Source organism: Lithobates pipiens, unplaced genomic scaffold (assembly GCF_037356315.1).
Source record: "Lithobates pipiens isolate NorthernLeopardFrog02 unplaced genomic scaffold, aLitPip1_a1.2 Scaffold_16, whole genome shotgun sequence".
Classification (NCBI taxonomy): domain Eukaryota; kingdom Metazoa; phylum Chordata; class Amphibia; order Anura; family Ranidae; genus Lithobates; species Lithobates pipiens.
This window is the reverse complement of record NW_027507748.1, coordinates 124,615,850-124,640,464: the sequence shown is the minus strand read 5'-3', so window position 1 is coordinate 124,640,464 and position 24,615 is coordinate 124,615,850. Positions and strand designations below refer to the sequence as shown.

Here is a 24,615-nt window from a genome sequence, read left to right as displayed (position 1 = left end):
CATTGTATTATTAATTATAGATTATATATATTATTATTCTGCACTGTGATTGATGACAATAATGTATTAATTATTTATAATTTATAAAGTATTTATAAATAATTTATATAATTCTTTATAGTGAAGATCCTTTGCACTTAGCACTTTATTATTTTGGTCATTGATTGTTTTATTTTATTTGTGCATATTTGGGTTTTATTGCATTATCACCTGTGGATTTAAATTGCATTAGCACTTTAGGTCACTGAGAAAGCACCATATTTATTTATTTTTAATTATCACTGTGTGGGAATATATTTCATGTTGGCAGCTACTCACTAGTGTTTGTTATTGTTCTGCGCATTAGTACATTCATACTACTAAGTTAAAGTAGAACTACCAGTTTTTCATTTTAAAACTGAACTCTTAATGCAGCTGCACTGACACACTGTAAAACTAAAGCTCGCTTAGTTTATTAACTTACAAAATTAAAAATTCAGTGCCAAAGCTGGTTCCTAAGATGAATATTCAAGTATGAGCAGAGGAGGGTATAAGCACTGGCTGTTCTCCGAACAAAAAAAAAAAAAAATGTTATACTCGCTATAAAATCTTTTTCTTGGAGTCCATTTTTAACCTTTCTGGTTATACTGCTTTCTACAGGACTATTGACACCGATAAACATAAAAACTGCAGGCAAGCCCAAGCCAGCACACCTCCATTTTATAGCAAAGCAGGCCTGAGAGCATTATCAAAAACAAATACCTGGGACTAGTTTCCCTCAATTAACACCAAGAAAAAGATCAAATTTTCCATCCATTGAGAAACACAGGATGACTAAGATGTCCAAAAACAGTCCCACTGGGGGTTTGCAACAAACAATCATTAACAGGCTTAAGAAATCAGGGGACTCTCTGCAGTTCAAAAATTCAACTGAAAAAACCTTATAGAACTACAGGCAGCTTGATTCAGAAAAGTGCAAGAAACACACACACTGATCTTGAAGAGTTGTTCTGGCAGGAAAGGGTAGAACCCAAACCTTAAGATCAGCCATTCTCAACCAGGGTTCCTTCAGAGGTTGCTAGAGGTTCTATGAGTTGTGTGCCGATTGACTTATCTGGAGCTCCACATCTAATGTCCTCCACCTGTGAAACAGGTCCTGGAACACTTTAGGATGTAGGAACCAAATCCTCTGGAAGAATATTCAAATTTTCCCATAGACACACTCCTAAACTTGTGGACAGCCTTCCCAGAAGATTTGAAGCTGTTATAGCTGCAAAGGGTGGGCCAACTCAATATTGAACCCTACGGACCAAGACTGGGATGCCATTAAAGTTCATGTGAGTGCAAAGGCAGGCATCCCAATACTTTTGACAATATAGTGTACATATTTATTGAAGAATGCACTAAGAATGTATGTAGAAAACAATGTACTAAGAAATATATCGCTGACACTTAAACAAATGCGCAACAATTTTACTTTAATTGCCCTATAAATGAGAAATGCATTTGTCCTGGTGGAAAATAAGAATGTTTTAGCACATTACCTGAAGCATTTTCTACTCATTCATGTAAAGATTTTTGGAAGAAACACTTGAATTTTGGTTGTATAAAATGAAAAATTACCCCTTTATCACGGACAATAAGTAAAATTATTAGAGATTACTGTGACTCACCCAGTGACACAGATGAAAATCCCACAGCAAAAGGCTGGGCTTCCTCAAGCTGGACAGACACATTGACGTTAGAGATGTTCAAATTGAAAACTATTGGTGCTAATATCACAGGAAGAGGTCTATAATGAAACATTTACATAGAAATATAAAAAGATACATATATTGCTGAATTCAAAAAAATAAAATAAAAATATGACATACAAGGGTCCATTTAGACCATATCTTAAAGTGCTTATTATAAAGGATTTATACCACCATCAATTTGGGCAGCATTTTACAACGTTAGAGCAGATAGTACTGTTACAATACAATTCAATACAGGAGGAATCCGAGGCTTAAAGCTTTCATGATGGGAGTACTTTTGTGTTTTGGTGACTGGAGTAGCTGCGGACAGAAAGCATTTTCTTTAGAAAGCAGCCACAGCCCGAACAGAAAAGCCTGACCCCTGCCAGCATGCTGCAGAGAAGGCCCAGGGGTCAAACACATCACCTATTAGTTTGGGCCATGGGTGCTCAACCTGCGGCACTCCAGCTGTTGCAGAACTACAAGTCCCATGAGGCATTGCAAGCCGCTGACAGTTACAAGCATGACTCGAAAAGGCAGAGGCATTATGGGACTTGTAGTTTCGGAAACAGCTGGAGGGCCGCAGGTTGACCACCCATGGTTTAGATAGAAGGCTCTTTCTTCACAAAAGCCCAAGCTCCCAAATGCTTGGAGATCTCTAGCTCTGACTCGGCATGTCAGACCCCTGCAGTGGGGCCACTGCTTTATCACTGAGAGCAAGGATCCTCTTTTGCAACATATGGAAAGAAGACAGGCTTTTCTACTTAGGATGTGGCTGTTTTCTAAAGAAAATGAACTGCACGCCCTTGCACACCTTTTGTTTTGATGCCTTTAGAAGGTTTTTAGTGGATTTAAACAAATTACAATTAGCATTTATTGGGCCTTACATTTAAAGAAAACATGCATGGGCTTTTTTAAAAAAAAGAAGTTCACCTTTTTAGAAAAAATAATAAATGCACATATTTTATGACTTAACTACAAAGACAAAGACACTCATCAGCATCCAACCCGTTCATTCTGAACTACACGCTGTCTGCCATGGTGGCTTATGGTACTTGTAGTTCATTAAGTCACTAGAAACTGAATAAATGATGTGACCGTATTGGGCAGAGTACCGCACTGCCATGCTATTTGTAAATTGTGACTGAGTGCGGGGAGAAGAGGAAAACATTTTTAACAAAAGGATGAGCCCAAATATTAGAACAAACTGTATGAGAATGCAAGGCTTGCTTTAAAATTAAAAACACCAAAAACACTTCATTACGCATACTGAAAAGTTTAAAAGAAAATTACATATAAACAATGGGGCTCTAGAGGACATTTAATAGATATACGAGGTTGAGTAAGAAAATAATCAAAATCACATAGCCATTTCAGATTTGGAATGGTCTTTCTAATTTATCAAGTGATAATGCTTAAGCCAATTACCATACAAATCACAAAGCTGTTAAAACAATTACCATATTTAATCGGCGTATAACATGCACTTTAATTTTAAGAGGGAATTTTCAGGAGAAAAAAAACTTACATTTTAAATAAACAACTTTGAAGCAAAGTAAGGGGCAGTGTCCATCAATGCAGCCTTATCAATGCCCATCTGCAGCCTTGCCATTGCCCATCATTGCAGCCTGGTCAATGCCCATCTGCAGCCTTGCCCATCCTTACAGCCTGATCAGTGCCCATCTGCAGCCTTGCCCATCATTGCAGCATGATCAGTGACCAACTGCAGCCTTACCCATCATTGCAGCCTGATCAGTGCCCATCTGCAGCCTTGCCCATCATTGCAGCCTGATCAGTGCCCATCTGCAGCCTTGCCCATCATTGCAGCCTGATCAGTGCCCACCTGCAGCCTTGCCCATCATTGCAGCCTGATCAGTGCCCATCTGGAGTCTTGCCCATCACTGCAGCCTTGCCCAGCATTACAGTCTGATCAGTGCCCATCTGCAACCTTGTTATTGCCGAAATAGACAGAGCCAGATATCCTGTGTGCTCGGCTCGCAGTCACGCCCCTTGACCCGGCTCCTTTAATGGACATAACACTGGTCCAATGGTGGGGTGTCAATGCGAGCCGATCACACAGGATATCTGTCTATTTCGGCGGCGCTCATTCTCTCCTTCCCCTCCGAGGATGCCTCATATCAGCGTATAAACACACACACACACACACACACAATTTTCCCCTTATTTTTAAGGAGGATAAAGTGCGTTTTATATGCCGATAAATAAGGTATTTACTATATGGGTCTATAAGCTTATAACATTTAATATTATGCATCACAATCTTAGGTGGAAGAAATTTATGTCTGCACGATTTCAAAGAAGCAGCTTAACATTTAGTCCTAATGCAAAGCTGTGTTTCTCTATGCCAGTAAGGCTAGTCATGAATGGATCTTATTTTTTTTAACCAGCCAGTGGGCTGATCGAAAAAGAAAAAAGAAAAAATTCTCTCATCCAAGCCAGGTGGATACAGGAATCCTTCCCGCTATGCCACTGTAATGCCGTTCGACAGAAGTCAAATCAGACTAACTTGTGTTGAGTGGGAACGAACATATATGGATCAAACTTTGTTTAGCAGCCCATGTATGGCCAGCTTAAAGTGAATGTAAACCCCAGAAGAGGCGAATTGTTGGAATTTGCTGATCTGAAACAAAGATTTGACCTGACTAACCCATATCTCTTCTGTTATCTTCAATTAAGACATGCATTTATCTCCCAGTTTGACTCCACCGGGGTGGTAATTAAAGTGGTTGTAAACCCTTACAGACCACTTTTCACTACAGGCAAGCCTAAATTAAGGCTTACCTGTAACTACCAGGGATATCTCCTAAACCTTGTTTAGGAGATATTCCTTGTATCAGCATATGCCGACGCCATCAACACATGCGCACTGAAGCAACAGCTTGTTTGTGCCGCTGCTTCAGCTGATGTGCCATTACAGGCAACTCCCACGCGCATGCGTGGGGGTGACGTCATTGCTGCTCCAGCCAATCACAGTGCCGGAGCCCGCAGTACCCAGAAATAACTCCGGGAGTATTTCATTAAGGGCTAGTATGCTATGCATACTAGATCATTATGCCTTTGTCTTGCAGTTTTTTTCCCCTAGGGTTTACAACCACTTTAAGCCCTCCTCCTTGGAAAACGTCCTACTGGACCTTTTCATGAAAAAACATCAGAAATCTATAAAGGAACTCTTCCCCGTTTCTCCCCCCTTGGTAACTAACTAAGTGTAAGGAACAATGGGTGCAGAGGTTCCAGACTTGGGAGAAGAGGACTGGGATGATATGTGGAGTTTTCGCTTTACCCATTTAGTAATGGCAAGGGACCGGTTAATTCACTTTAAATTCAATCACAGGATATATTATACTACTGAAAAATTATTCTAAAATTGACCCAAAGACCTCAGCAGAATGATGGCTTTGTTCACACTCTCCAGCCAATTTCGGGCAAACATTTTGGAACTGCCCGGTAGTTCAGGAGTTCTGGATGGCCACTGTGCACAGTTTCACCACTGTGCCAGTGCCTATAACAGTGACAACTTGCCTACTTGACCTAAGGATGGCTTGGCACCAGCTAGGGCTCAGCGCACCTTGCTCAGCCTGCTTCTGTTCTATGCTTGCAAGGCACAGATCCTCTACTGGAAAAGCCATTGACACCCTCCCTATCTTAATGGAAAGGATCTGTGAATAAAGTAATTCCATTGTATAAAGCTACCTATTTGAGCAAGAAGTTTGATAAGGCTTGGAAGATGTGATTGGAGAACCCTGCTTCTGTCACATAGGCAGTCCTGGTGATTGGTACTTGGGGGAGACAGGATGGAAGGTGATGAGCAATGGTTACACCTGGCTCAAAAAAAAAAAAAAAATTCTATCTCTAATTGCTGGGGATTTATGCTGGCCTCATTATTACGCGATAGGTACATGTAAGTGTGATTAATTGCATTACGTCAGAGGCTGCAATTTTTTTTTACTGTATGCATTATTGATTTGGTTATTCTTACCCCCCACGAGGGACATAAATCTGGGATCTTGAAGTTGCTTGCAGGGTGGTGAGCCTGGACAGGGGAGGAATGGGAGGGAGATGTTTGGGACGTTTCCCAACGTTATTTCCACCCTGTGTGGCGAGGTGTTTTAGGTTTGCATAAAAAAATTATAAATAAAAAAAAGGGATGTAAACCCTTTCATATACCCAGTGACGTAAATAGCCTCAGATGATACACAGATGAAACGAATCTCCCTACATACGTTTTACTTATACGGTTATACTATATTTACTGTATATCTGCAGTCTTACCTTTTCTACACGCTTTGAAAAGTGCAAATCATGTTAAAAAACATTCTTCCTGATTCAGCAGTGGGTGTGGAGTCTGTGTGTTACATTGTGTCAGAGCTGACTGGAGGAAAGGCACACACCCCTCCTCCACATCTGGGCTGAATGGACCAGCCCTCTAATGGATTAGCCCTGCTAATCTACCTCTAAGCTCCCTCCCAACACAAAAATTCAGCTGCTATCTTGTGCGTCGGAGAACTTGTTAGAAGTGACTGCTGATAACAGAGGAACGGAACACCAGAGAGAAACAACACTCTGAGCTTTGAAGAGAGATAAGTAAACAACAGATATACGTGCCTAGCTCAGATTTCATAAATGGTGTTTACAAACACTTTAGGTAACAGCTATTTCAGCAGTAGTCTGTTGGTTGATTACAGTTTGGGGGAGAGGGAGAAGGGCGAGAAGTGGCTCCTTACAGCCTCTCCTGTAAAGTGAACCTATTATGCTGCCTAATAAGGATTCATTTTGAACTACCACTGATAAAATCTGCACCAACTCTACGCTAAACTAAAAATAGTTGCACAATTGAATAAACGCACTTTATTCTTAGAACATGTATGGCTCGCCATAAAAGACTAAACTCCTTTTGCTGTATTATCAAATCTTTTTGTGCTGATAGGTGGAATAATGCTATTGGTATCATATTTGAGCAAATACAAAGGAAAACTAAAATCCTAAAAAAAACAAACATATATTCATCAAAACTCACCGATTATATTTGGTTGAGGCTTTTGCATCCTTCTGTAACTGACGATCCAGCGCCAGCAAGCTGAACCAATGAAAAAACTCCTGGTGACGGTAATGGATAATGCAAGTATTCAGTGTTACATTGCTCTGGATATCAATGGATGTTACCTGGCGTGATGCAAGAGTAAGAAAAATTTAAAATGCATTTTAAGTGGCGCCAAGGACAACAATAACTGCATTATAGATTCTAACTTCCCCGCTGTATCCAAACCTTACAGAAAATGTGGGCTTTTACCACTTGCAAGAAAAGTATGTAAGAGAACTAGTGACCATTATTGTGTACATATTAACAAGATTTTTGTGTTAAAAAGATAGGATTTTTGATAAAAGCAAAGGACTGGGATATAAAATGCCTTTGTTGTAAACGTTTAGTGCATCAGTGTTCCTTAAAGTTTGGGATGTCTATTACAGTTGCTACTTGAATTCATTGTACGTGGGACTATGAAGGGTGCAGGATTGCAGAATAACTCTGTCGTTGATACCAGAGGCACTATAATGAAACAGTTTGTATGGGCTTTTGTGTGTTGCAGTGGACATTACAAAATACTAAAAATACGTAACTGGACACGGGGCGTATAGCTAGGGGAAACACATATTTTATTAGAATAGGGAGCACTCGAACACTATGAAGGCTGTGATGGTGGCACACAATTAGGAGTCCGTGAAAAGGTTTTAGCCACCTAGATTCTCACCTGTACACTGGCTTTTAAGTGGTTCAAACAGACAATTCTCTGTCTGCTCTGAGACAACAGCAGACCATCTGGACAGAAATCGGAGACAGATATTACAGTATTAACTTACATAGGTAAACCCTACTTCCATTAATAATTTATTATCACATTTTGTCAAAAGAATGCTGTTAATATTCTATGAAGCAACAACATTAATGTACACTAAAACAACTCGAATTTAGACTAAAGGATTTCGCATGAATTAACATTTCTTAGAGGCAACTGGGTTACAGGTAAAAACCTTCAGGTGATTGGACATTGGCAAAAAAAAAAACCCCAACAGAGAAACCCCTCAAACCCTCCTGCTCCAAGCGGCAAGCCTCCAATTCTTTTTTTTTTTTTTTTAGCAAGCAATAAGAGGACCACAGAGGGGAGGGTATATTGTGTCATTCATGTACTGTGCTCCAAAGAACTCATTTTACAGGCAAGGAAAAAAAAAATATTTTTTTTCTTGTTCATGCAGTACAACAGAGGTTCTCAACCCTGTCCTCAAGTACACCCAACAGGCCATGTTTTGGGAATTTCTCTTACAGAAAATGGTTGAGAACCACTGCAATACAAGACAAGCAGATTCAGAGACGACTGGGACATCCCACAGCAATAGCAATGATGGGAAGGCAAAATGGCAACAAAACCAGCCTACAGTACACTGATGCGGATTACCTCTGCTTTGGACCTGTATAGCACTCTGAAGGCTAAACAAACATGCTGCAATAAATGCCAAGTTGGGCACCTAACAGGTCCAGTGCTTGTAAGAACTTTACACACTGGCCGCACTTCTTCTCTTGTAGGGTCTGGGTAAGATGTGGCCATGGCTGTAACGTGAAAAAAAAGAGCTGATTGAAGAATACCAAGTGTGACTAACAAAATCCCCACTCACAACAGAGGAGATATGAAACACCTAAAAGACACTAGAGAAGAACTGAGGCTTGCTAGGTGGCAGGGAGAGTTTGGTTTGAAGGCGGGTCATGAAGGGGTCCTCACAGTGTCCAATCACCTGAAGATACCCTACCTGTAACCCAGTCATCCTGTACTGTATAAACAAGAAATAAGTACAGCTCCAGTTGGAGGGGTTCAGTTCACCACTCCACGTTTCTTCCTTCCGCTCTTCTCGCCTTCTATCTCCTTCCTAACTGTATTCATTTATACATACGTTTTGTTAAAATTTGGTTGAAAAGGATACAGGTTTCCTTATTACAGGGGTAATATTGTTAAATGGAATTAAAGAACGATAACAGTACAAAAATGGCAAATGCTTTTGTCTAATGCCGTGTACACACGGCCGGACTTTGACAGCAAAGGTCCAACGGAACGAATCCATCGGACAATTCGACCGTGTGTGGGCTTCATCGGACCTTTGCTGTAAAAAAAAAAAAAAAAAAAAAAAAATCAAAAAAAAAAATCAGATGGACTTTAGATTTAGAACATGTTTCAAATCTTTCCGTCAGACTTGAGTCCGGTTGAAAAATCCATTAGTCTGTACGCTAGTCTGACGGACGAAAAGCGACGATAGGGCAGCTATTGGCTACTGGTTATGAACTTCCTTATTCTAGTCCGGTCGTAACGTCATCACGGTCGAATCCGTCAGACTTTGGTGTGATTGTGTGTGGCCAAGTCCGTTGGAACTCCGCAAGTCTGTCGTGTGTACATGGCATAAGAAACTATCGTGACCGCATGCATTTGAGTTAGGGACCTTAGATTGTAAGCTCCTTGAAGGTAAGGACCGATGTGAATGTACAATATATATCTAAAGCACTGCGTAAATTGATGGTGCTACATAAGTACCTGAAATAAATAGTTTGTCCATGGTATGAAACATATTAAAGTATGTATGTCATAAGCATAAGGTACAGCTCCTCAATCTGGAGAGAAATAGGATGTTCCAGAAAGGGGAGGATTACAGAGTCTAAAGCAATATTCAAATTTTAATTCATCCTGGAAATCCCTCGGACATCATCTTTTGATGAATATAGGTATGGCTTATATATTTTTTCAGGAAACAGTGCTACAATTAAAAAATGCCCAGTACAAATATAATATGTTCAGCTTTAACATCAATTAACTTTCCAATAATTCAGCCCCATACCTTCCACTAGCAGTTCAGAGGTCATCTGAGCAAGTTCAGACGTGCCAATGAACTTTCGCATGGGTAGCTGATCCTCCTCACGTAAATAAGAATACCGTAGGAGCTTTAATGTCCAGTTTAGGTGCCTGGGAAGAAGCACAGCATTTCCACTACAGTCAGTATACAATGTTCAGAACATAACATCAGCCTTTTACTTGTCATTGAGATTTTACCTCTGTTGGCTGTTCATAGACAGGACCACAGTGCTGTTCTCAAACCCCACATCCAGCTTGAAAGGAAGCCGATCAACAAGCTGCAACCACTTGGGAGGTTCAGCATCTCCTGCAAACGCAAAATGAAAACCAATCAAACGATTCCAGAAAAAGTACGGTACTTGCTATGGTAAACCCGAGATGACTTTTTATACTTTAGATGCATCAAAAATAAAATGCGTTGTGCGTTTGGTGAATCCCATACTGAGAACAGTGTGCAGACAGTAATCAGAAAACAGCTCGTTCTAAGGTAGTTTAAACTGGTTCTGAAGGCAGAAGGTTTTTAATCTTAAATGATTAAAAAAAAAAAAAAAAAATCTGTGGGCAACAGCCCCCTTCATATATACCTGAGCCCCATCTCGATCCAGTGATGTTGCACGAGAGTCTCGGCTGTCAAAGTCAGTGGGCCAATGAGAAGAGGGGGGTGCGGGGCTGAGACACGGCTCTATGTCTAAATGGACACACAGAGCAGCAGCTCTGCTCGGGTGTCCCCATAGAAAGCCGCTTGCTGTGGGAGCACTCGGCAGGAGGGAGGGTCCAGAAAGGCCTGGAGCCGAGAACACGAGGATCAGGGCTGCTCTGTGCAAAACCACTGCACAGAGCAGGTAAGTATGGCTTTTATTTTTTTTAAATAACACTTTAATATCACTTTAACATTACCATCAAAAAGCCAAATGGAATATCATGAAAGTCTGAAAAAAATTTTAAGCACAGATAGGTAGTGTTGGCAAGTGTTACCACCAGTAACAATTTTTCAGTGGTATCCTTGGTACTAACCTAGGTTTGCTTGTTCCTCAATGTTACTGCTCTCTTCAGTGTTGCTCTGCACTGCTGAAACCAGCTTCTTCTGCAGCAGGTCACTGTTGAAGAGACTTTCATGCACCTCTGCATGTAGGGCACGCACCCTCAGGCTGGCTGCACGCACGCTTTTGTCCTTGATGCTGCACTCCAGAGACAAAGCCAGGGACAGTTCTGCAAGACAGGCTTCATCCTGCATCCACACCAGGTAAAAAAAAATTTTATGAGATAAGCTCCAAGATAGAAAAGTATTCAACAGAAAAGCTTTGGGACACAGAAAAATAATATATTAAACATTCTTTAAACATTAACAGCATAGTAAAACTTTCTATACAGTCCATATCATAAACAGGTAAATAGATCAATTCATCGTATAACTGCATTTACTGTTCCAGCATTTGACATGCAAACATATTTAATCGGTCTTTAGAGTCATTCACTCCACACACAGTACCACACTATTATGGACTTAAAGTAGTTATAACCCCCCAAAAAAATAAACTGTCCCTTTAAGGCAGGATATACACTATTTTACCAAAAGTATTGGAACACCTGCCTTTACACACACATGAACTTTAATGGCATCCCGGTCTTGGCACGGAGGGTTCAATATTGAGTTGGCCTACCCTTTGCAGCTATAATAGCTTCAATTATTCTGGGAAGGCTGTCTACAAGGTTTAGGAGTGTGTCTCTGGGAATGTTTGACCATTCTTCCAGAAGCGCATTTGTTGAGATCAGGCATTGATGTGGACGATTTGCTCTAATTCATCCCATAGGTGTTCTATTGGGTTGTGGACAGGACTCTGTGCAGGCCAGTCAAGTACCTCCACCCCAAACTCACTCATCCATGGCTTTATGGACCTTACTTCGTGCACTTGTCCAAATCATTTGGTGGAGTGGGTCTAAGCCCGTAGGGCAGGGGTCTCAAACTCAAATTACCTGAGGGCCACAGGACAAATTTTCACATCCAATGGGGGCAGCATGCAAACTGTGCTTTCCTGCAGCATTGGTGTCAGTAGACGCACTATTAACCCCCAGCACTGGTGTCAGCGGGCGCAATATTAAACCCCAGGATTACCCCCTACACTCAACAAATACCCCCCCCCCCCCTTACACTCCACTTCTCAAATATGCCCCCTTACACTCGACAAATATCACCCCCCCCCCCCACACACACACACACACACACAAACACACCCTCTTCACAAATTTCAACCCCAGTCACGCAACTAAGGACTTTGCTTAGCCTCTGTGTGATGATCATTTACCTCTCCTCTTGGTAGTCAGCTGTGGCCTGATCTTCTGCTTCCAGAGTCCTCTCCTCCTGTCAGGTCCTGGCTTAATCATAGGCCTAGTGGCAGGGCACCCTGAGAATACCACCATCTTCTGCCCCCCGAGGTGGCAGCAGGACCCTGGATCCGGGGCCAGTGTTTGTCAAGAAGTGCCCGCTATTGAATAGTGCCTGGGACAAACTGCGCATGCGCCCTACCTAATAACAGTGGATTTTACAATCAGCTGTTGTGTCAACGAGACGGCACCTGCGCACAATAGCCGACTTCAGACATTTTCACAACAACTGATTTTACCATCAGCTGTTGCGACAGGGAGATGGCGCAGGTGCACAATAGAAGACAGAATCTTTTTTTCTGACAGAGCGTGCCCCACGCTCCCGTGGTGAGTTCATGTACAAGATGGGCAGATTTATACACGTTATGGGTGGATTTGTGGGCACTTGGGGGGTAGAAATACATGTCCAGTGCTGCAAAACAAAACTTTGTGATGGGCGAATTTCTACATTTCTTGTGGGCAGATTTATGAGTATTTTGGGGCAGAATATCATATTTTTTTGCAGCACTGGACATGTAATTCCGCCCCCAAGTGCCCATAAATCCACCCACAACGTGTAGAAATTCACCCATCATGGACATGAACTTGCCACGGGAGGGCCAGGCACAATCTGACAGAAAAAAAAAATTCTGTTTGCTATTGTGCGCCTGCGCCGTCTAGCCGTCACAACAGATGATGGTAAAATCAATCAGCTGTTGTGATGTTACTTACGGCGCATGCGTCCTTCAGCCCGGGCACTATTCGATGGGAGTATTTCTCAAAACAACGGGTGGGCGGGGCGATGGGTGGATCCTCCCTCCGCTCTACTCTCCTGTGCTGGGCTGCAGCAGCATGCGGGGGAAAGAAGACAGAGAGAGAAAGCTCCCAGCCACTGCCACCTGCCTAGGATCGGCCCTGCCTGCGGGCAGTTTGTAACCAGCCCACGGGCTGGTACTTGGAGACCCCTGCTGTAGAGTTCAATATTGAGTTAGCTCACCCTTTGCAACCATAACAGCTTTAACTCTTCTGTGAAGGCTGTCCAGATGATTTAGGAGTGTGTCTATGGGAATGTTTGACCATTCTGGCTCGCAGTCTCCGCTCTAATTCATCCCAAAGGTGTTCTATCGAGTTGAGGTCGGGACTTTGTGCAGGCCAGTCAAGTTCCGCCACCCCAAACTCGCTCATTCATGTGTTTATGGACCTTGCTTTGTGCACTGGTGCGCAGTCATGTTGGAACAGGAAGGGGCCATTCCCAAACTGTTCCCACAAAGTTGGGAGCATGAAATTGTCCAAAATGTCTTAGTATGCTGACGCCTTAAGAGTCCCCTTCACTGGAACTAAGAGGCCAAGCCCAACCCCTGAAAAAAACCCACACCATAATCCCCCCTCCACCAAATTATTTGCACCAGTGCACAAAGCAAGGTCCATAAATACATGGATGAGCAATTTTGGGGTGGAGGAACTTGACTGGTCTGCACAGTGTCCTGACCTTAACCCAATAGAACACCTTTGGGATGAATTAGAGAGGACACTGCAAGCCAGGCCTCCTTGTCCAAATCAGTGGCTGACCTCACAGATGCACTTCTGGAAGAATGTTCAAACATTCCCATACTAACAATGAAAAACAATTAGTCCAGCGCAATCAAAAAAATTCAATATACATGAAAAAATATTAGTACGATATCACTCGAATCATAAACATCCCATCATAAAAAACACTGCAGCTTTGCCGTTGTACGCCCTGGTAGCTGAGCCGCTGGCCATATCCATCCGGGATAATCCAGAAATTAAAGGACTAGGCTCCGGTACTCTGAGAAAATCAGTATGTACGCGGACGACACCTTGTTGTACCTGGCTGACCCGGGTCCTTCCTTACGCATGGCACTACACACAATTGAACAATTTGGGACCTTTTCTGGTTTAAAAATTAATTGGGAGAAATCTCAGATTACTACCAATAGACAGTTTCCCACCAACCGAGTCATAAGCCATGTTACCTCTCCAAAGAGTTAGTACCATTAAATACCTTGGGATACAGGTGTCCAGAATCTCTAATGATTATATACATCTATAAATATTGACCCCCCCTTATATCCTATGTGAAAACTAAGCTCAGGATCTGGGCTCGCCTGCCACTGGTGGTATGGGGGCGAATAAACTTAATTAAGATGGTCCTACGTCCCAAAATTTTATATGTGATATGGCACTCCCCAACATACCTACCTTTGAAATATTTTAAGAATCAAAAAAAAACTGTTTGTATGGGGTCCTAACAGACACAAACTGGCGTGGCAGGCACTTAAATACCCTACTGACCTGAGAGGTATGGCGTTGCCCGATTTCAACTTATATTATATTGCATCCCAATTATCCCAATTGTATCACATACACAAGACAGAGCAGTTCCTCCAGCTAATGTACCCCAAGTGGGCCAGATGCACGAAAGATTCACTATATGCGCTAATAGGCTCCGGAAATGCTGGCTTGCGGAGTGGGGAGAAGGCTCTATTGCGACAATACAGGCGTATATGGGACATCGCCTCTGCCAAGCTGCAGATTCCCCACTATAATTATTTCACCCCACTATGGCACAACAGGACCCTACTTAAGTTCTAGCAAATACCGGATGTGGTTTGCTGGTCCGCTCATGGGATTTTTTACTTACATAATTTAGTTGCGCATGGGACACTAAAAACCTTCCACACACTCAAAGAAGAATACAATCTTCATGACCACATGCTTTTCAGATACTTACAAGTCAAACATGCAGCCCAAAATCAATTTCTACCATCCGCTCCTCAGCCCGCTCCAAATGCAATCACGGCGATAGTCAAAAATACAGATCCTCAAAAACTAATATCAGCATTTTATAACATACTCTCCACTCCTGTCACAACTAAACTAGGGTATGGCCTTAAGGCTCGCTGGGAAAGGGCGGTGGGACCTATAGAGGACGAGGAATGGGAGGAAGCCTTGGAACACTGCAAATCGGTTTCGTCAAAGCTCTCGGACAGACTGACCCAAACCTATATAATCCATCAGGCGTACCTCACCCCCCTTAGGGTAGCCAGATACAGAAACTCTCAGTCCACTTTGTGCCAAATATGTGGGAGGGAGACAGGCACATTCATCCACCTGTTATGGTCGTGCCCCAAAATACAGGGACTTTTGACACAGATAGTGAGATTCCTTCATGACGATATGGGCTCTCCGGCCACGCTTGACCCAAAAATGTGCCTTCTAGGACTCATGCCAGACTCGACTGACAGGTACACAAAAAGGTATTTCTGCATGAGACGCTATTCATAGCGTGTAAGGTAATAGCTAGGAAATGGATGAGGACTTGCGCCCCGAACATAGCAGACTGGAAGGCAGAAATAAACAAAACCCTCCCATATAAAAAATGTATATAGGCCAATAGAGGATGTCCTGAGAAATGCTATAAAATTTGGGACAAGTGGCTGCAGGAGTCCGACACTTGCTCATAACCCGACCTTTGCACTACGCACGAGAATGTCGATGGCATGTGGATCACCAAGCCCTTGGGTAACAAAGCGTGTCACAAAATATTGAAACCATGTACTTATTTATTCCATGTGTTCCAGGGATATGTCATGATGTAATGATAAAGATCTGAGATGTAGACACAACTGTAATTTGAAGTTATGTGTGATATGTACCATACATGAAAATGTACACTGTAGCATGTATGCACTGTAAACAAAATAAAATCTGTTGATTTAAAAAAAAAAAAAAAAAAAAAAAAAAAAACCACAACACTGCAGCGCATTTGATTTGTTTTCAAACATTCCTATAGACCAGGGATATGGAATTAGCGGACCTCCAGCTGTTGCAGAACTACAAGTCCCATCATGCCTCTGCCTCTGGGTGTCAAGCTTGTGGCTGTCAGGGTTTTGCTATGCCTCATGGGACTTGTAGTTCTGCAACAGCTGGAGGTCCGCTAATTCCATATCCCTGCTATAGACCCACTTCTAAACCTTGTGGACAGCCTTCCCAGAAAAGTTGAAGCTGTTATAGATGCAAAGGGTGGGCCAACTCAATATTGAACCCTACAGACTAAGACGCCATTAAAAGTCATGTGTGTGTGTAAAGGCAGATGTCCCAATACTTTTGGTAATATAGTGTATATAGCATAGCGCTTTTTCAATGTCTTTTGTCCCTTTCCATGTTGTACAATACCTAGATGATTCTGCCTGTTCCTGTGTTCCCTTCTGTAATCTGTCCACACTTACCATGGCTGCTGATCCCCGATAGCGTGGTCAGTAAATGGTATTGACAAGGTTTTTGTATATGGGTAGCACGGTGGCTATGAAGGTATCATAGGTCTGCGTTCCTGGATTTCTGGTTTGCTTTATTGTCAGAAGCATGGTCTATATAAGCTTTGTATGTGTGCAAATAAATGTTATCTTGCTATTGTGGCTTCCTCTCAAAAACCAACACACGGATGTAGGCTCATCAACTTCTGCCCAAATCAGCCCTACAGCGTGTCTGTATAGTCAATGTAGGGGAAATAAACTGTAGAGACATGTTCTTTATAAAATGCTGAACAACATGGCAGTGTACTATGCCAGAGCTTACACTGAGCTTTAGTGTTCTTTGACAAACTTCTCACCTGCTTACTGCTTTTTAGTAATTTGCTGGTTAGTTGGTTAAGGCTCAGTGTGAAGTCTAACCTGAAAGACAAAAAAAAAAAAAAAAAAAAAAAAAAAAAGGAAAGATTCTGTAATTCCGTGTATTAGTACAGCGTTGGCCCCATTTACCAACATCTCTAGTAAAAACCATCAGTTCTGTCCCAAAATCATACTATGTAATGGGGTTACATCATTTAAGCCACCATGTGCGTATGCCCATGTGAATGAGCCATTAGGATATGAGCCGAACACCAGCAAAGCTGTGCAAAGCTGGTAGAGATATCCCCAAAAATACTTGCAGCTGCAACTGCAGCAAAAGGTGGTTCTACAAAGTATTGACTCAGAGGGGGCTGAATACAAATGCACCCAACACTTCTCACATATTTGTAAAAAAAAAAAATACATTTAAAACCATTTATAAATTTTTCTTCCACTTCAGTTATGTGCCACTTTGTGTTGGTCTATCACATAAAATACATATATGTATTTTTGGTAGCAACATGACAAAATGTGGAAAATTCTAAAGGGGTATGAATACTTTTTCAAAGCACTGTATATTGCAAGCTCACCTTGGAAAGGATTAACAAAATGGTAGTGTGGGGTCAAGGGAACAAGCAACAGACAGGTACCAATGACCACTGGCAAGAATTGGCATCTACATCCACAGAGCAAGATATAGGAGTTGACTGAACATTTGCAGAGCATGCAAGGTTCCTGTGTATATGTATACGCACCTATTTAAAATAATTGATATCGGACTAGAGCTCTTGATTATATTTTAATCACCTTGACCTAGATATAGAAATGTGTTGTGTGAGCACTTACAAAACATTAAGGTATGCTTAAATCTGTTTACTATGGAGGATTTTTGTAAGGTTGTGCTTTGTTTAACATGGAGCCTATGCAATGCTCCAAAGTTGTCTGTACACCGCACTTTCTCATCAATAAAAATTAGTTTTTTTGTTTTGTTTTTTAATCCAAAAAAAGACAGGTACCATGAAAAGGACAAAAGAGGACGCATGGAGATGATAATAATAATAATGATGAAAAAAAAAGGCAACAAGTTATAGACAATTAAAAAAAAAAAAAGCAGGTCTGCTATAAACGGTCCACTAATGTCAGAAACACAAAATCTGTTTATTCTAAAGCTGGCCAAATTTCGATCAGTGTGGGAGCTTCCCCTGCTCCACTGTAGTCCACTGTTTAATCTACGTCAGTCAAAGTGAACTTTTATTTTTTGACTAACATTAAAAATGAAACAAGGTATGTAATCCACTTGCGGGGAGCTCAAACTCCTACGTCACTTCTGACCTGCCACTCAATCTTGGCGCATATCAACAAGCCCAACGTGACTTCATCAGAAGTCGTGAGGGCATGATGCTACGCATCGGGATTGAGCGAAAGACTGGAAGTGACGTAGAAATACAAACTTGCTGCTCGTGGATTACATGCCTTGTTTACAGTTTTTAATGTTAGTAATATCATGCTGTTTATATAAATAAAACTTTGGGAAACTACACTGCCTTGCGAAAGTATTCGGCCCCCTTGAACTTTTCAACCTTTTGCCACATTTCAGGCTTCAAACATAAAGATATAAAATTTTAATTTTTTGTGAAGAATCACCAACAAGTGGGACACAATTGTGAAGTGGAACGAAATCTATTGGATATTTTAAACTTTTTTAGCAAATAAAAAACTGAAAAGTGGTGCGTGCAAAATTATTCGGCCCTTTTACTTTCAGTGGAGCAAACTCACTCCAGAAGTTCAGCGAGGATCTCTGAATGATCCAATGTTGTCCTAAATGACTGATGGTGATAAATAGAATCCACCTGTGTGTAATCAAGTCTCTGTATAAATGCACCTGCTCTGTGATAGTCTCAGGGTTCTGTTGAAAGCGCAGAGAGCATCATGAAGACCAAGGAACACACCAGGCAGGTCCGTAATACTGTTGTGGAGAAGTTTAAAGCTGGATTTGGAAACAAAAACATTTCCCAAGCTTTAAACATCCCAAGAAGCACTGTGCAAGTGATCATTTTGAAATGGGAGTATCAGACCACTGCAAATCTACCAAGACCTGGCCGTCCCTCTAAACTTTCAGCTCAGACAAGGAGAAGACTGATCAGAGATGCAGCCAAGAGGCCCATGATCACTCTGGATGAACTGCAGAGAACTACAGCTGAGGTGGGAGAGTCTGTCCATAGGACAACAATCAGTCGTACACTGCACAAATCTGCCCTTTATGGAAGAGTGGCAAGAAGAAAGCCATTTCTCAAAGATATCCATAAAAAGTCTTGTCTAAAGTTTGCCACAAGCCACCTGGGAGACACACCAAACATGTGGAAGAAGGTGCTCTGGTCAGATGAAACCAAAATCGAACTTTTTGCCCACAATGCAAAACGATATGTTTGGCGTAAAAGCAACACAGCTCATCACCCTCAACACACCATCCCCACTGTCAAACATGGTGGTGGCAGCATCATAGTTTGGGCCTGCTTTTCTTCAGCAGGGACAGGGAAGATGGTTAAAATTGAGGGGAAGATGGATGCAGCCAAATACAGGACCATTCTGGATGAAAACCTGTTGGAGTCTGCAAAAGACCTGAAACTGGGACGGAGATTTATCTTCCAACAAGACAATGATCCCAAACACAGCAAAATCTACAAAGGAATGGTTCACAAATAAACGTATCCAGGTGTTAGAATGGCCAAGTCAAAGTCCAGACCTGAATCCAATCGAGAATCTGTCGAAAGAGCTGAAAACTGCGGTTCACAAACGCTCTCCATCCAACCTCACTGAGCTCGAGCTGTTTTACAAGGAAGAATAGGCAAGAATTTCAGTCTCTCGATGTGCAAAACTGATAGAGACATACCCCAAGCGACTTGCAGCTGTAATCGCAGCAAAAGGTGGCTCTACAAAGTATTAACGCAAGGGGGCCGAATAATTTTGCACGCCCCACTTTTCCGTTTTTTATTAGTTAAAAAAGTTTCAAAAAAACAATAGATTTCGTTCCACTTCACAATTGTGTCCCACTTGTTGGTGATTCTTCACAAAAAATAAAAATTTTATATCTTTATGTTTGAAGCCTGAAATGTGGCAAAAGGTTGAAAAGTTCAAGGGGGCCGAATACTTTCGCAAGGCACTGTATATCACACTACTGGAACTCCTTTTGTTTATACACCACCATCATGGAGGATACTAGGTGGAACCCCAGGATTATTTGGAAGGGGTATTATCGTCCATCCAGTCCCAATGGCTGCGCCCATTAGAGAGAGGTCTTCAGAGATAGGTGGAGGCACAAGGACCCCTTATGAAAGATATCTATACCTAATCTTACAGCAGTAAGGTTAGAGGCGTGTGATCACAGAGGTGTCATAATTATTATAAGAAGAGATACCAAACACACTTATACACTGTTTTGGAATGCGTAAGAATCAGAGCACTTTGTTGTAGTTGCACGTTTGGCTTAGCATTGCTTACACTGGGACTTTTTTTTCACTACTGTGTACTATTAGCCACCATTACTGGCATTTTATTTACGGACATTTCAGAAGTAATTAATATGCATTTGCCTGCTTGTTTTATTATATGAGCATTTATTTTATGTGCACAATTACGTCACCATTTACTCATCGCATACCACTTATTTTATATTAATTTATTATTTTCTTGACAATTGACAGCACAACATCACTATTAAGCCTACATACAGTATTCTCTTACTACAAGTTTCTTTTAGAATTGATTTAAAGCCTAACTGAATGACAATTTTGTATCAAACAATTGCCATGTTTTCTGATTTAAAAAATTCACACACAGTACTGTGGAAATGTGAAGGAAGCAGGTAGGTGGATCCCGACATCTTGGAGGAACTAACCACAGATTATTTGTGGATGTGGGCCGTCTCAGATCCTTCTGTCTCTTTATGTAATCCCAGACAGGTGCGATAATGTTGAGATCAGGGCTCTGTGGGGGCCAAAACCAAACCATCACTTCCAGCCCTCCTTGTTCTTATTTACATTAAAGCGGTTCTGCACTCATAATAATACATTTGCCCATTCTGTTGCCTCTAGTCTAGACCGTACATTTGATAATGCCACATGTTTTTTTTTTTTTATTAATCTAACTTTTGTAATTCGTAGTTTTTTATTTTCCTCCCCTGCGGCAATGTAATAGCCGAAATCACGCGAGATTTAGGGTGTATTAGCCGAAATCTCGCGAGATTCCGGGTGCATTAGCCGCAATGTCTCCTGGGATTACTTGGACGAGATCCCAGGAGACAGTGCGGGTTTCAGCAGGAAATGATGCTGATCCCCGCAAGAGACCACCCATCGCCGCAGGGGAGGAAAATAAAAAACTACGAATTACAAAAGGTAGATTAATAAAATAAAAAAAACATGTGGCATTATCAAATGTACGGTCTAGAGGCAACAGAATGGGCAAATGTATTATTATGAGTGCAGAACCGCTTTAAAGACAGTTCTTATTGACATTAGCTGTATGTATGGGCTTGTTATCCTGCTGCAGAATACATTTGGGGTCAATCACACCTCCCTGGTAGTATGGCATGGTGGATATGTATCTGCCTGTATTTCTCAGCATTGAGGACACCACTGATAGGGCAATGTTGAGGATAGTAGATGCAGTGATCAGCTAAAAAAACGATGCAGTAGTTGGAAGACACATCATGCTTACTTTCCTTCAGCATTGGAAAGAGTCCAGTGGTGCCATCTGCACAGATCTGGCAAAAACAGTGGGAACCAGGTACCCCCAACTGCTGTCCAGATAAGTCTGGCCAGAAGTGGTCTTCAAGGAAAAATTGCGGCCAAAAAGCCATACCTCTGATGTGCAAACAAGGCTAAGCGACTGAACTATGCACGAAAACATAGGAACTAGGATGCAGAAAAATGGCAGCAGGTACTCTGGACTGATGGGACAAAATATTAATCATCTGGCTGTAGCAGGAGGTAGTTTGTTCGCTGAAGGGTCAGTACAATAGTAAGTGTCTGCAGGCAACAGTAAAGCATGGTTGAGGTTCCTTGCAAGTTTGGAGCTGCATTTCTACAAATGGAGTTGGAGATTTTGTCAAGATCAATGGTTTCCTCAATTCTGAGAAATACAGGCAGATACTGAAGTAACCATCATGTCATACCATCAGGGAGGCGTGCGATTGGCCCTAAATTTCTTCTGCAGCAGGACAATGACCGCAAACATAAAGCCAATGTCATTAAGAACAAGTAAGAACAAGTAAGGTAGTAAAGGACCTTGGTGTTTTAACAATTTGCAGCAGCAGGCTTTCTTCTCATATTACTTATTTTACAATGACCAGTTCTCCAAAATCTATATATCAACTGAGTTTTGATGGCAGAGGAGTTTCTATAAATATTACTGACAAAGATCCCAAAAGATTACATATTTCATATTTCTGCAGCAAGTCAAGTTCTATGGAAATGCATAAGATATATGGTCTTATTTCAACACTAGTAGTAAAAGGTATTTGCCTACCTTTTCCCATCGCTGTCCAGTATTACATTTATCTTCGAAAAAGTGACATGCCACAAAGATTCAGACTCGGCTACATTAAGAACCATAATATTCACAGAGTCCAGATGTATAGACAGCAGCTGCAGAAATGACACAGACAAATACAAATAAATAAAAAGTAATTTTATTGATATTACATTTTCATTCTTATTACATTTCTGCTTTGTTCTTTTTTTGTTAAAATCAATGGCCCTCCTTAAATTGATAATAAAGTCAAACAAAAAGGGAAGAAAGGAAAACGTGCTGCAGCCAGGACAGTGCTGGATGGTGAAAGGAGTTATGCAAGTGTTTAGGGATGGGAGGGGGCAAGTAGTTGTTTTTTTGTACCTTAATGCAGAAAATGCATTAAAAAAAACAAAAAATAAATAAAAAAACACTTAAAAAGTGGTGTTGCTACCCAAAAAAAAATTGCTTAAAATTCAGTAAAAAAAAAATAATTGGAAAAATACATTTTTTACTCACCTCTAAATGTCTGTTGCTAGGGGGTCCCTCGTAGTCTGCCTCCTTCATTGCCCGGGCTGGTGACATCACTACCCCACACGCCGCACAGTCATCTGGGACCTGTCACGTGTCCCAGATGACTGTGCGGCGTATCACAGCGCGCGGCACCACTCGCGCATGCGCAGTGGGTTCCCGGCTGTGCCCACATTAAGAATGCTGGCGCCACGAGCGGAGCGGGGAATGAGGGGGGGCTTTGTTCCCCCGCATCGCTGGACCCTGGGACAGGCAATTGTCTGATTATTAAAAATCAGCAGCTGCAGTATTTGTAGCTGCTGACTTTTACATTTTTTATTTTAGGGGGCACCCCACTTTAAGCAAGTGTACACGCTTTAGTTGAAAATAAATAAAATAAAAAATCCGCCTCACAACCCTCCGCACATCAAAACAAGCAATGTTGATGTAGTGGTCCTTGTATTCTGACAGTGGGGACTCTCCCTCCCCCCCACACTTATCAGCATTGTAGCCACTGGCTGCACCCACTGATTGAATGTTGGTTTTCCAGCATGACCATTTGATAGAAGCCAGTCATTATACCAACTTCTGTTGAACAGAATGCGGGACACACATTAGTTTAGCCTTCTGAACCGGCCAATTTTTGGTAGCTGTAGATCCAGCGTTAGCCTCGAGAACAACTTTAATTTGACATTTGGTAAGTGCTACAGCAAACCTTTAAAGAGGTTGTAAACCTCGAGAAAAAAAATAAAAATAAAAAAACCCTGCAAGACAAAGGTATATTGAGTTAGTATGCATCACAATGTCCTGAATTGGCGTCGGCACTCCGAGTACACGGCTGACATCTTCCACCGGAGCTACTTTCGGGCTTGCGTCTCCGGCGCTGTGGTTGGCCAGAGCCGCGATGACGTCACTCCCACGTATGCTCCCGGGGGCCGCCGGTCACGGAACGAGTCCTGAAGAAGCGGGTCCAGTGAGCTGCTTCTTCAATGCGCATGCGCCAATGACGTCGGTAGCGGCGCATATACTGACTATCACTTAAACTATGCAAGTTTAAGAGATATTCAAGGTACCTACAACAGGTAAGCCTTGTTATAGGCTTACCTGTAGTTAAAAGTGGTGTAACAGAGTTTACATCCACTTTAAAAGGATAAGTTCACCTTTCATAACATGTTACACCCATATTCGGGATGTAATATTTAACATGTTACTTGTTACATGCTACTACGTAAGAGCGATACAGACTTTTAAGACATCCATAGAAAATGTTCATATAGTGCCCTTCTGCCTTCAACTTTATAAAATTATCTTCAATTGTCTTATTTACGCTGCCTATAGTTATTAAGCAATATCTGCCAATATTAATTCCTTACCAAGGTAATGGGTATGTAAAGAGTCTGACAAACACAATGGTCCAAGCCAGGTAATCATGAATTCAGCTAAAACTCAGATTTCAGAAATAGATGCCAACTAGTTGAACTATCCTTTAGTGTTGGACATCTCTCAGACCTTCGAATGATAAAGTCTTTGTAGTTGATTCCAACTCTGGCACAAAGACAGCATTAGGTTCTAAGGGTATCCCAACATTTGGAGTTGTGTTGGGTACTAAAAATGTAAATATGGTAACAACATGTAGGCTTACATATATAGCAGAACCTGTGGAAGCCAGTCCACAAGCCAGGGCTGATGAATCAGAGGTAGGAATAGTATAGGTTTACGGGGAAGCAAACTGTACAGACTTTGCATAAGATGTACCCAGTTTGAGAGTCACATGTCACTATCAGGAGAGGACTGGGAAGAGTAGGGTGCGTAAAAGAGCAATGATAAGAACTTTTAAGCAATGAAAACACTCAAACTTTCAAAATTGTTAAGAAAAAAAACAAAAAAAACAAAACAAAAAAAAAAAAAACTTTGACTAAAAAGGCAAAACGTTACTTTTTTTGTGGGACAAAAAAAAGAAATAAAAATTACATTTAACATTCTTTAACA

General features: G+C 41.6%; 1 protein-coding gene across 5 annotated transcripts in view; it reads right to left on the bottom strand.

Annotated features, from left to right (window-relative positions):
- The window catches only part of BLTP2 (bridge-like lipid transfer protein family member 2), a 122,605-nt gene that overhangs the window by 76,254 nt on the left and 21,736 nt on the right, over nucleotides 1–24,615 (bottom strand). For 3 of the 5 annotated variants that reach the window (XM_077480417.1, XM_077480418.1, XM_077480420.1), the window contains exons 5-13: nucleotides 22,135–22,253; nucleotides 16,614–16,674; nucleotides 10,634–10,847; nucleotides 9,818–9,926; nucleotides 9,606–9,730; nucleotides 7,481–7,548; nucleotides 6,751–6,896; nucleotides 5,713–5,766; nucleotides 1,653–1,771 (exon numbers count right to left, since the gene is read on the bottom strand). In XM_077480417.1, coding sequence (XP_077336543.1) covers nucleotides 1,653–1,771; nucleotides 5,713–5,766; nucleotides 6,751–6,896; nucleotides 7,481–7,548; nucleotides 9,606–9,730; nucleotides 9,818–9,926; nucleotides 10,634–10,847; nucleotides 16,614–16,674; nucleotides 22,135–22,253 — 1,015 coding nt within the window. The remainder of the gene's footprint in view (nucleotides 1–1,652; nucleotides 1,772–5,712; nucleotides 5,767–6,750; nucleotides 6,897–7,480; nucleotides 7,549–9,605; nucleotides 9,731–9,817; nucleotides 9,927–10,633; nucleotides 10,848–16,613; nucleotides 16,675–22,134; nucleotides 22,254–24,615) is intronic. The other 2 variants (XM_077480419.1, XM_077480422.1) reach the window with 1 other exon arrangement.